The sequence below is a fragment of the Esox lucius genome, chromosome 3, assembly GCF_011004845.1.
Source record: "Esox lucius isolate fEsoLuc1 chromosome 3, fEsoLuc1.pri, whole genome shotgun sequence".
In the NCBI taxonomy this organism is placed as follows: Eukaryota; Metazoa; Chordata; class Actinopteri; order Esociformes; family Esocidae; genus Esox; species Esox lucius.
The window spans coordinates 31,330,287-31,342,842 of record NC_047571.1 but is presented as its reverse complement, the minus strand read 5'-3'; the positions used below and the strand labels follow the sequence as shown (position 1 = coordinate 31,342,842).

The 12,556-nt window shown below is 46.0% G+C and overlaps 1 protein-coding gene across 5 annotated transcripts in view; it reads right to left on the bottom strand.

The window, feature by feature from the left end:
• Positions 1-12,556, bottom strand: part of slc4a2a (solute carrier family 4 member 2a) — a 30,897-nt gene that overhangs the window by 13,158 nt on the left and 5,183 nt on the right. For 2 of the 5 annotated variants that reach the window (XM_010895370.5, XM_010895372.5), the window contains exons 2-6: positions 10,616-10,729; positions 2,989-3,139; positions 2,356-2,609; positions 1,484-1,593; positions 781-1,049 (exon numbers count right to left, since the gene is read on the bottom strand). In XM_010895370.5, coding sequence (XP_010893672.3) covers positions 781-1,049; positions 1,484-1,593; positions 2,356-2,609; positions 2,989-3,139; positions 10,616-10,654 — 823 coding nt within the window. In that variant the 5' untranslated portion in view covers positions 10,655-10,729. Of the gene's footprint in view, positions 1-780; positions 1,050-1,483; positions 1,594-1,961; positions 1,971-2,097; positions 2,115-2,355; positions 2,610-2,988; positions 3,140-10,615; positions 10,730-12,556 lie in introns of those variants that run through there. The other 3 variants (XM_010895371.5, XM_034291579.1, XM_020044185.3) reach the window with 3 other exon arrangements.

Below are 12,556 nucleotides of genomic sequence, written 5' to 3'. Positions count from 1 at the left end.
TTCAAAGAAAAGCCCAGTTTTTGAACTTCAGGACACAGGACCGAACCATGCTTCTTCATAACAAATCCCCAAATATATAATATTTAAAAAATATTCCGTCCAAAGAATGACAGATGGGCACACGTCACACACTTAGCCCACGCGCACGGACGCATACTTTTATCTGAACATGAAACAAACAAACTGGAAAAATACTCTGGTGGTGGGCAGCTTTGGGCTCTGTGAAAACACTTGCATTCCAGCGCAGTGGGCACGTGGGACTGGACAGCATTGTTTTCTTGTACACAGAACAATAAATTCTGTATCGGGATCAGATTTAAGATAAAAAATGCAAATTGACTGTGGAGAATGGGCTATTTGTGTTTGAATATCATGTATCCGTAACGTCAGGGTAAGGACAGAACAATCTAGAAAAATATATTGGTCAAAGCTTTATGGTCCATCTAATTCTCTCTAGTGATGATATATCATTATAATAGAATCATTACATTTAGAATTAACAATTTACTGACAAAAACATGAACGTACACCAAAATTTAAATATTTAAATATATTGTAAATACATTGTAAATATATTTCAGGCTGGTTTATCTGTGCTTGATATATATTCACCTTGGTTGGCCACGAAATTAGTTACATTATCAAATCTCGACTACAGCCCAGTTTGATGTGTAAAAACTGTATGTACAATTTACAGTTCCAAATAAAGTTCCTGTAGAGGTTTCTTCCTTCTGAAATATTCAGAGTGATTTGTTGATTGGCTGACGGAGCGGTACTCACTCTTGATGCCGTCCAGGTCAGCACACCCCAGCATCTGAGCCTCGCTCTCGTCGGTGGCCTGGCGCTGGTGGCGCTGGCTGGCCGTCATGTTGCCGGAGCACCGGCGCTCCTGCAGATTGTAGCTGCGACCGCCAGCAGGGGGCGGTGTTTTGAAGGAGGAGGACGGAGGTGTGGAGCCCCTTACAGGCGGGCTGGGCGACTCCCGGGGAGGGCCGGAGGATAGGCCATTCCTTCCTCTGTGAGCCGCCAGCACCAAGTCCACTGGCTCACTGGGACCATGGTAACAACATGCAGACAGACAGAATGCAGACAGAATGTAGGCAGACAGAATGCAGACAGACCGAATGCAGACAGACATACAGACACGCATACAGACCGACACGCATACAGACAGACACGCAGACAGAAACAGACAGTCAGGCAGACAGACAGACAGTCAGGCAGAATGCAGACAGAATATCCTGATTGCTTTGTGTGTTTCTCTGTATGTGGATTACTTTATCCGTGTGTGTGTGTGTGTGTGTTGCTATATGAGTCTCTCTGTAGGTGTGTGTGTGTTGCTATATGAGTCTCTCTGTAGGTGTGTGTGTGTTGCTATATGAGTCTCTCTGTAGGTGTGTGTGTGTTGCTATATGAGTCTCTCTGTAGGTGTGTGTGTGTTGCTATATGAGTCTCTCGGTAGGTGTGTGTGTGTGTTGCTCACTCGGTAGTTGTGGCGTCCTCTGGCAGGTTGGTGCCCAGGGCCGTCACCGGTACGATGGTGAGGTGTCTGGGCAGGGTGCCACCGCCAGACTCGTCCTCAGACACAAAGAACTACAGACGGGACAGACAGGACAGACGGGGGTCAGTGAGCCAGAGGCCCGTTCACATGACTCTCTCCACATTCAACCGTAGCTGTGAGGACCCCACAGGGTTAGTAAAACCAGGGACACTTGACCTTGTGGGGACATTTTGCTGCAGTGTTGTGTGTGTGTGTGTGTGTTTCTAGACCATTAGATTGTGACTCCACCTGCACCTCCTCGTTGTGGGTGTGTGTGTGTGTGTCTAGACCATTAGATTGTGACTCCACCTGCACCTCCTCGTTGTGTGTGTGTGTGTGTGTGTGTGTCTAGACCATTAGATTGTGACTCCACCTGCACATCCTCGTTGTGTGTGTCTAGACCATTAGATTGTGACTCCACCTGCACCTCCTCGTTGTGTGTGTGTGTGTGTGTGTGTGTGTGTCTAGACCATTAGATTGTGACTCCACCTGCACCTCCTCGTTGTGTGTGTGTGTGTGTGTGTGTGTGTGTCTAGACCATTAGATTGTGACTCCACCTGCACCTCCTCGTTGTGTGTGTCTAGACCATTAGATTGTGACTCCACCTGCACCTCCTCGTTGTGTGTGTGTGTGTGTGTGTGTGTGTCTAGACCATTAGATTGTGACTCCACCTGCACCTCCTCGTTGTGTGTGTCTAGACCATTAGATTGTGACTCCACCTGCACCTCCTCGTTGTGTGTGTCTAGACCATTAGATTGGGACTCCACCTGCACCTCCTCGTTGTGTGTGTCTAGACCATTAGATTGGGACTCCACCTGCACCTCCTCGTTGTGTGTGTCGGTGTCCGTGTCAGGTGTGGGAGTGGTAGCGTAGAGGCCCTCTCCATCGTTCTGGCTGTGGGACTCCTCCTCCTCCTCCTCCTCATCCTCCTCTATGGTGGGAGCTCCTCCGGCCGCGGACCCTTTTCGTCGTCCCGCTCCCTTCTTCTTCTTGTTGCTCTTCTTCTTCCTCCCCTCGGCAGGAAGCTTGGACAGTGGGTGGTGGATGTGGTGTGAGGAGTGGCGGTGGTCTGGAGGTTTATACATGGAGAGAGAGGGGGGGAGAGAAGGGGAGAGAGGGGGAGAAAGAGAGGGAGGGGGCGAGGGAGAGATAGAGAGAGAGGGAGAGACATAGAGAAAAGGGGAGAGATAGACAGAGAGAGTGAGGGGGAGGGAGGGAGAGAGGGGGAGAAAGAGAGGGAGGGGGGCGAGGGAGAGATAGAGAGAGAGGGAGAGAGATAGAGAAAAGGGGAGAGATAGACAGAGAGAATGAGGGGGAGGGAGGGAGAGAGAGAGTAACTTTGTAAATAGCAATTGGAGATCCTCTCAAGGGGAACTGGTGAAACACATTTTGTGGATATCTGATGTGACAGGTTCTGATGTGACAGGTTCGACACACGGGCGGCTCACATTCAAAGTCGTCTTCGTTGTAGGCACGGTGCTTCTCCGGGGGTCCGCGGGACGGGGGGTGGAGGATCTGCTGGAAACGCTGCACCCCCAGGGTCTTGTTCAAGTCCCGCTCTTCCTCGTCATCGTCGTCATGACGCCGAGGAAGGACCAGCTAAATGTGAATGGGTGGGGGTGGGTGGGTCATTTCTGAATTTCACTACCGTTTCGTAAAGGTCATCCAAGAAAAGGCACAACAAAAGAATAACCGCAAAACATGAAATAAGCATTGTCAAAGAACTGCTCACGAGGTGGAACTATGGGATACCAGAGAGAACACTAGGGGGAGACGCTGGCCCTGGTAAATGCAAGGTGACGGACGGGTTGAGAGGACCCGATGCTTCTGCAAGATCACCACTGACTGCTCCCGCCCGGGTCACCCGTCGTTCCATGCAGGTTCCGACAGGAAGCGGGCCACGGGTGGGCAGGACGGGTCGAATCCCTCTGCCTGAATGGTCTCTCTCCCACAGAGAGTCACTGGACCGCTGCACACAACGTTAGCCCACCTCTAACCTGCACACTGTTAACTAAACAGCTGCACTGTATCACACCGGCATCTTCCAAAAGAAAGTTGGGACGCTGTCCCAAGGTTTTTAAGAAAAGCAGAATGCAATGATGTGCAAATCATTTAAACCATATATTCAATGGAAAATAGTACAAAGACAACATATCAAATGCTGAAACAGAGACATGTTGTTGTTTCTTGAAAAATATATGCCATATATTTTGATATAGGATGCCTGCAACACATTTCAAAGAAGCTGGGACATAGGTAACAAAAGACTGGAAAAGATGTGTAATGCTAAGAAAAACTTAGAACAATTAATTAGGTTGATTGGCAACCGGTCAGTAACATGATTGGGTATTAAAAGATCATTCCAGGGAGGATGAGTCTTTCAGATGTAAAGATGAGGAGAGGTTCACCACTCTGTGAAAGACTGTGCAGGAAAATAGTGCAACAATTTAAGAATAACGTTTCTCAGCAAAAAATTTAATAGAGTTTGAGGATCTCATCATCTACGGTACATAATAACATTAAAAGATTCAGAGAATCTGGAGAAATCTCTGTAGGCAAGAGACAAGGCCAAAAACCAATATTGGATAGCCATGATCTTCGGGCCCTCAGGCGGCACTGCATTAAAAACAGACATGATTCTGTGGTGGAAATCACTGCATGGGCTCAGCAACATGGAAACCAATGTCTGTGAACATTGCATCATCCACAAATGCAAGTTAAAACTCCATGCAAAGAAGAAACCAGATATAAACAAGATACAGAAACACCAACGCTTTCTCTGGCCCCAAGCTCATTTTAGATGGACTGAGGCCAAGTGGGAAACTGCCCTTTGGTCTGATGAACCAAATTTTAAATTATTTCTGGGAATCATGGACACCGCAGGAGGAGAGGGACTATCCGGCTTGTTATCAGCGCATAGTTCAACAGCCAGCAACCGTGATGGTATGGGGGTGCATTAGTGCACATGGCATGGGTGACTTGCACATCTGTGAAGCTGCCAAGAAACTGTTGAGTAGCTGAAATCCTATACTAAGCAAGAATGGGAAAACTTTTCAATTTCAAAACTACAGCAATTGGTCTCCTCAGTTCCCAAACGCTTAAAGAGTGTTGTTAAAAGAAGAGGTGATGCAACACAGTGGAAAACATGCCCATCCCAAAAAAATTTAAAACGTGTCCTGGCATCAAAACAGGCCATTTTCCCAAAAACAAAAACATGTCTCTGTTTCAAAATTTGATATGTTGTCTTTGTACTATGTTCAATTAAATATAGGTATAAATTATTTGCACATCATTGCATTCTGTTTTTACGCAGCGTCCCAACTTTTTGGGCAACGGGTTGTAGATAGATACATGTACTGGAACCGAAAAATCTATATCAAAGTATAAAACTCAATATTAAAGATGCCGTCCGTGATCTTTGGCCACTGATGGTAAACGTGGTGCTACCATCAGCTAAAATTATTAATGATTTAATATTCATTGTCAGTCCTATTACTCAGGTTGACTTTTAACTAACAAATAAACCGTCATAAGCAATGTTTAACCTAGCGTTGTACTCCCAACCTGAAATCAATCTTGTTCTATTTAATCAGGCACCATTCTTTAATAAACCACTAAACAATGTCCTCAACAGGTTGACCCCCAACTGTTAACACCATTATTAAGTCTAAAGATTTCGTTTTAAAATTACTGACCAAACACAAACCCCTGCAGTCTGCACACACACACACACACACACACACACTGGTGTATACTGGGGGGGGGGGGGCCTACATTAAAACAGCACCGGCGCGATGCGATCGTCTGGTGCCTCTTACAAATACGTCAGTGTCTGAGAAAAAAAACAAAACAACATCCAGCACTTTTAAAATAAACATTTGAAAAATTTCAGGAAATGTTAGGGAACTGTCCCGGTTCAGCTGGAGAGGTAAGCGGACGTCTCCTCGGACACCAGGACCCGGGAGGAGTCTGTAGCCTCCTGCTGACTCCGGTATGTCATGGATAGCAGTAAGACTTAGGGAATGTTATCACAAGGTTTCGCTGGGGCCTAGCGTGCTCTCGCTCCATCTAACACAATTTATTTTCGGAGGAGGCCCATCTCTGGGTAGCGGAGGTATTGCCCCCGGACGCCAGGGTCTGTGCTCGCGCAGCCTCAGATATAGGAGTTCTGATCTGGGACCTGTTTCGCCCGTTAGATAACAGTAATAATAGCATGACATGGGCAGGGGGATCTGTCCCCAGATCAGCGCTCCAGCCCCGGGGCGCTTCAAAACAATGCTTCTCCAAGTCATTCACGAAACAATGCTCAGGACACCTCTGGGTTAACAAAACTCCCACGGCAACACAAACACGAGTGTCTTCTGAGGGGTTGTTCCTCGGGGCCGGCAGATATGAGGACGCTATCCATCCATCCATCAGCCACTGTGCTGGTAATCAGCCAGTGACAGTTAACGTCGCAGTGGCGAGCCCCAGACGTAAACCGACCGACTACATCCTGGCACCGACATATTCTCGGGGCGTCACGCGGCGTTAACCTCCGGCACACGTTAAGCAGCCATCTTGATTCGCGGCAGCTCGACTAGTCACCATTTCCATCTGCTCACAGGCTGACATTTCCATGTGGCATTTGCTATGACACTGTAGATGTTGGCGTCAGGGGTCCTTACAACAGCTGAGTGATATTACATTATGAAATCATCAAATAGAAAATGGAAGGTTTACATATTATGAGGTTTGGCATGCTAAGACATAGAGAAAGTGTCTCAAGATTAAAATGATTAAAAACATTCGCCATTGTGCAGCTACACACAAACACAGACACCCACACTTCAATACACTGTCTCATTTCAATTAGTCAGCAGCATCGGACTCCAACAGGGGTCATGTAACTCAGGTTGAAATTATTTTTTTGTTTTTTGTTTCCTCACTTTTGATCCCTTTCTGAACGTGGCCCATAATGTACCTCAACTAAACAGTATTTACAGGATCCATAAAGGCACAGTTTATTTTATCCTAAAGGCCATATGTCTCTCATAAAGAAACTTGAAAACGACAGCCTCAGCAAATCAATGACAATGCGACATGAAAAACCCAGGCTCTGTCGCCCCATCAAGCCCAGACAGATAAAACACTGAGGTACGGTCATTTCCTTCAGTATTATCTGGTCAGACCGTGCACAGACACATAATTGCCTCCAGGGACCTGCCATTGAACTGCCACTATATCACAAATATGCCAACCTTTATGGGAGATTGTTGATGGCAGTGTAACTGATGAACTCAAGCCAGCAGTGAATACCTGGTATTTTGATGCATTTTATTTCCATGGCAATGGTGTGCCATGTGTTGCTCATACAATGGAATTGAAAGTATTTCATATCGCAGTTCATGAGGCGTCTACATAATTAAAGGGTGCCAGCGCAGTCTAGCGGTTGAAAACATTGGGCCAGTACATTTGGTTGGGGGGGGGGGCACATTGTTATTTACATTTGCTGTCAGTAAGAATCTGTTGTTAGCACACGCAACTAGTAAAATCATTGGGAGAGCATTTGTTGTATATCAGCACACAGCCCACTGTTCACATACCACAGAGGTCTCGGCCTCAGTCCAACTGTAACCTGTCACGTTTCTCACTGGACACACAGCTGTTTGTTTTCCCACCAAAGGCCTGGACATGTGGTTTGACTCGTTGTTGGGGAAACCACAGGGTCAGTCGTCGGTAGTGTTGGGTTGCCGTGTCTCAACTTCTGGTTATCCCAACTCCAGGGTATTATTTTTGTTACACAATAAAAAAAACACATAAATAAGGACTACAACCCGTTTTTTCGTTGGCTGTGGAAATCTTCACACACCCCATTTACCTGGGTGCTTGGAACAAGCTTTTGGATATAGTATATTATTTATGTGATTAGAGAACTTTGTTGGGGCTTTATAAGATAAAAATACACATATTTCATGTTTTATTTAAACAACGTTCAGAAAGTGATTACGTGATTAGCACAGCTTTTCCAGACAAACAACTGTTACAATGAAATAATGAAAAACACGTTAAATTTGAAATACTCCTTGGTTTTGCAGCTTTCTCCTAATTCCTTGTCCACTGCCTTGTCTACAGTGAGGGAAAAATATATTTGATCCCCTGCAGATTTTGTACGTTTGCCGACAAATGATCCGTCTATAATTTTAATGGTAGTTTTATTTGAACAGTGAGAGAAAGAATAACAAAAAAATCCAGAAAAACACAAAATGATTTGCATTTTAATGAGTGAAATAAGTATTTCATCCCCTCTCAATCAGAAAGATTTCTGGCTCTCAGGTGTCTTTTATACAGGTAACGAGCTGAGATTAGGAGCACACTCTTAAAGGGAGTACTCCTAATCTCAGCTTGTTACCTGTGTAAAAGACACCTGTCCACAGAAGCAATCAATCAGATTCCAAACTCTCCACCATGGCCAAGACCAAAGGGCTGTCCAAGGATGTCAGGGACAAGATTTTAGACCTACACAAGGCTGGAATGGGCTACAGACCATCGCCAAGCAGCTTTGTGAGTAGTTGTCAACAGTTGGTGCGATTATTTGCACATTTATTTTTCTAATTTGTAAACCCTCACTTAAAAATGTGAAAATTACATCTCTATCATTTGTGCTTCCAAATGTGTGACCAGGCAAGCAAAAGCATGCATTCAGATTATCTGAGTACTCCAGCCACGGTCTTTAACTATACCGGCTCGGGTTGAATGCACTAAGTTGAGACCAAAAAGACGTTTAGGGAATTATTTAAAAATGGGCTGCAAGGGTGCACTTGTGTTCAGACCGTGGCTAGCACTACCAGTAAAAGCGTTAGACTCTGGCTTATCCGAGCTGCTTGAACAACTTTACCAGTCCTGTATCTATGCCAGTCTTGTAAGACAAGCTAGAGACCAAATGAGACGCGCCTGGGCGCGAAGCAGGTGCTCTTGGGCATAAACATTCCGACGAAACATCAGCAGAGATGCTGAGTGGCTTTGGGACAAAAAAATCGGTACATATTCCTAATGACATGCGTGTGCTAGCAAACCACATCAAACTCATTCAGTCAAAACACACAGCATGCAATCTAAAACGTTTGCCCAAGTCAAGAACTAAAAGCCCTCGCCCTGCAATAGTGCACACAACTCACCACCCCCAGAAAAAGAATGCCCCGAAACAAAATAGAAATAAAAATATATAGGATATATAACACCAACAATTAAGATTTATCGTTAGCGTTTCGGCATGCAAAAGCCGTGGTCTAGCGTGATCCAGGCGTCCCAGAGTTTTATATCGTCCAACCAGCCAATCAGAAATTAAATCATTTTGACAATTTTATTTTCTGATTGGTCAACGAGTAAATAAAATAAATTCTTGAGGGGGCAAGAAGAGAATATGAGGGGTAAATGCCACCTCCAGTCCGCCCCGGTCTCTATGGTACTTTTCTTGTTTGTAATAACTAAGTTGTTTAAGTTGAAGAATGTACTGATTTAGTGCTAGCTAAAATCACTGGGGAAAGCGAACTTTTTCCATCCTCGGTTCCCATGACAACAGTGGTCTGTCCAGACAGGAAGTTGACCGTGTCAGAGGTAGTGTATCATACATAAAGGACGCCTTGACGATTTAACCATGCACAGCACACACACAGACAACGACACACACGGCCTGGGTCAGAGAAGACTTGTTCCTGCCAACACACACTGCACAAGGAAAATAAATCACATGTAGAAGAGTGGTAGTAATGTTGTCCTTCCCAGTAAAACGCTGAAACTAAGCATGCATAACTCGTTGAGAAACTTTGTGAACCACTAGAGCTCAATAAAACTGACACACATTTAAACATTTTTGTATTGGAAAAAAATGTACCTCAAAGCAGAACTCTGAAGACATTGCCAGATTGGAAGAAGATCTTTAAGTATATACTGCAACTGGACAAACAGGAAATTAAATCCAAACAGTGAGAAAGTTACACTGCCGGCCATCAAATCAGCATGCACCAAACCTTTTGTTGCTAGGACAGTTTTGTTGCTAGGACAGTTTTGTTGCTAGGACAGTTTTGTTGCTAGGACAGTTTTGTTGCTAGGACAGTTTTGTTGCTAGGACAGTTTTGTTGCTAGGACAGTTCTGTTGCTAGGACAGTTGACAGCGATTGACTGAATTGAGACGATGTACAACATTCTGCACTGCCTTTAACAGTTCTATTGTCAGTTCTGCTGCAGCTGGTTGTTGATGCTCCTCCAACACCCGCTGTGATTGACAGGTGTGTACGGTTGGTCCAGTTGCCATAGTAACAGCAGGTGTTTCTCCGGGATGCGATAGTGGAGGTGAATACAGATGAACATCCCCCATGTGCCAATACCACAAATTCCTGGTGTTGCCAAGTTTGCGATGGTACCTCTCTCCTCACTTCTTATGCATGTTTATTACCAAAGTTATTTCTCATACAATAACGTCATATTTGAATCCAAACATCTTTTATGCATGTTTGCCCCTGTTAAGGTTTAGGTGCACTGTGTAACAGAGAGCACCTAGGCTCCAAAATATCAAAACAGAAAAGAGAGAGAGGGTGGAAATTGCTTTCACCTGACAAACACACAAAAACACACAGAAGTCCTATCACCACGGCTTCGACCACCTCACCACAACACTCCCGCCCACTCCCGTCCACAACAGGCATTAAGGATAAGTCAAAGCTGGACTTAATAAGTAAATCTAGGCAGGAATGTTGCAGTGCGGGCGTCGTACCACCACATATCACCCGTTTTCGAGGGGAGCTAGCCAGCAGTGCAATAACACGCACCCCTTAATGTCTCTTGGCCAGCCGGGGTTTAGCTCCCGCGTACCGGGCAAGCCAAACTGATGGAAATAATGTTATAATGGTTGTGATGACATAACTCCAGACAGTTGCAACATACCCACGCAAAGGTTTTGGCTTCAAACATACAGTTACCCGGGTTCGATGTTAGCATTACCCGACCAATAAGAAGGAGAGGGGAAAATGTTCAGTCACGAATTAGTGTAATGTGTTTGTCTGGAACTTGGGTCCAGAATAAGAGGTTTAAACTCACGTTTGAGGTGTTGTTGGCGTTGTCCTTAGGGTGACTCATGGCTCCGGGGGGACCGAGTCCTTAGCCCTTTTCACTTTCTTTCTGACTCAACTTCGGACTTTTGGACGGCATAACCTGCAGAACAGACAGGAATGACTTGGTGGGGTTTCACTTCCATCACTCTCAGTCATCACTCTGGCAGAGATTCAAGCGGTATCATGTAACATCTCCATTGTATGTCCTAAATGGTTGTGCAGACATAGAAATGATGCACAGGCAACATGTCAAATGTCCCTGGAGTTATTCAGAGACTCAGGGCCAGGTCACCAGATCAGGCGAATCCAGTAATCTGGTTAGAAGTAGTTTTTCCTGGTTCGGGTCACAGGGTCTGAAAACATTTCTCGGAACTAACCCTATTATGGGCAAAAACCATATCGAGGGGTGCAACAATCCCTTGCGAGTGAAAGAGATTATAGTATTTTGATTCTGAGGCCGACGCAACAGCGTCAAAAAACAACAGCAATCAACCTCTCCAAGTCTAGAGTTTACCGAAGAGTCTTTTTTTATGAAAAATGTTTGCGATAGCTTCCTCAGGAAAACACTGCTAAGCACTCCCGTGTCCTGAGAGGGTCAGCGGGAGATTAGAGATGCATCCACATCCAACTCCTTTAAATCATTATTTTCCGAGAAAGCAAGTCAATCCAGCAAGGTCACACGGCATCTTGTAAGCAAGCTGCTATCTCACACCTACCCTTTGCTCTTAACCCTAAATGGAACTTTCACCCTAAATCTAAACCCAGAGTTGCCAATAGGCGTGTTCCATGTGAGGGCCAGTGAAATGTTCCCACATGGCCAAATGTCCTTTTACTATGCATACCCACCAGGATAGTTGAACACACACACACACGCACGCACGCACGCGTGCGCGTGTGATACAGCAGGAAGTCTTCATATTATTCCCGCATATAGAAGCAGCATGAGCTCTGCGCGCACGTGCGTGCTTGCGTGTGAGCATTCATATACACGTGCACGTGTATATGAATGCTGTTTCAGCCTGCCTCTGACCATGTTACCTCTCACTTCAACCTCCATCTAAAAGGGATCCACCCGAGGACCCAATCACGACCTAGTCCTCCCTCGACATCAGACCAACACGGCTCCTGGGCACAGGGACACCGGCTCATAACTGTCAGTTAGAAGAACAAGCAGCTGTAGCGCCTTTACTGCACCGCGTCAATACAGAATTCAAAGGCTAATAACAGCTAATTGAAAATAGCTGTTATTAGCCTACAGGGTGCGTCACAGTTGGACGTGAGGGCGAGGCCCCAGTGGATGGTGCTGTGGGGAGGGAGGGACCAGCGAGGCGCCCCGTGTCTCCTTCTGGAGGCGCCCCTTGTCTCCTCGCACTCCGGCGACTCCTTGAGGACGCCAGGCGTCTGTCAACAGGCTGTGGTTGCACCCCCTACGCAGGACGCTTTCTTCTGCACTTTGGTTCCTCTGCACTTCCTGGTTGAGCGAGCGGCGGGATGAGTCACAACTCCTGGTTGAGGGACGCGGTGCAACCTTCCCCCGGAGCTCCGCTGGTATTTGCCACGAAAAGACGAGGGTCGTAGAGACTCATGGGATGGCAAGACTGGGAAAGAAAGGGAGAAGACTTTTTTTCATCAGGCATTTTTATGCTTTATTTGATAGGAAAGTGTGAAAAGCTGGAGGAGGGTTTTTGCTGATCTCTAACCCGGCTCCAGCAGTCAATGAGTTGGCTGTGGGACCAGCCCAGGCCAAGACTCTGCCTTGATGTACGACTGAGTCCTTCCAAGACTCTGCCTTGATGTACGACTGAGTCCTTCCAAGACTCTGCCTTGATGTACGACTGAGTCCTTCCAAGACTCGGCCTTGATGTACGACTGTGTCCTTCCAAGACTCGGCCTTGATGTACGACTGAGTCCTTCCAAGACTCTGCCT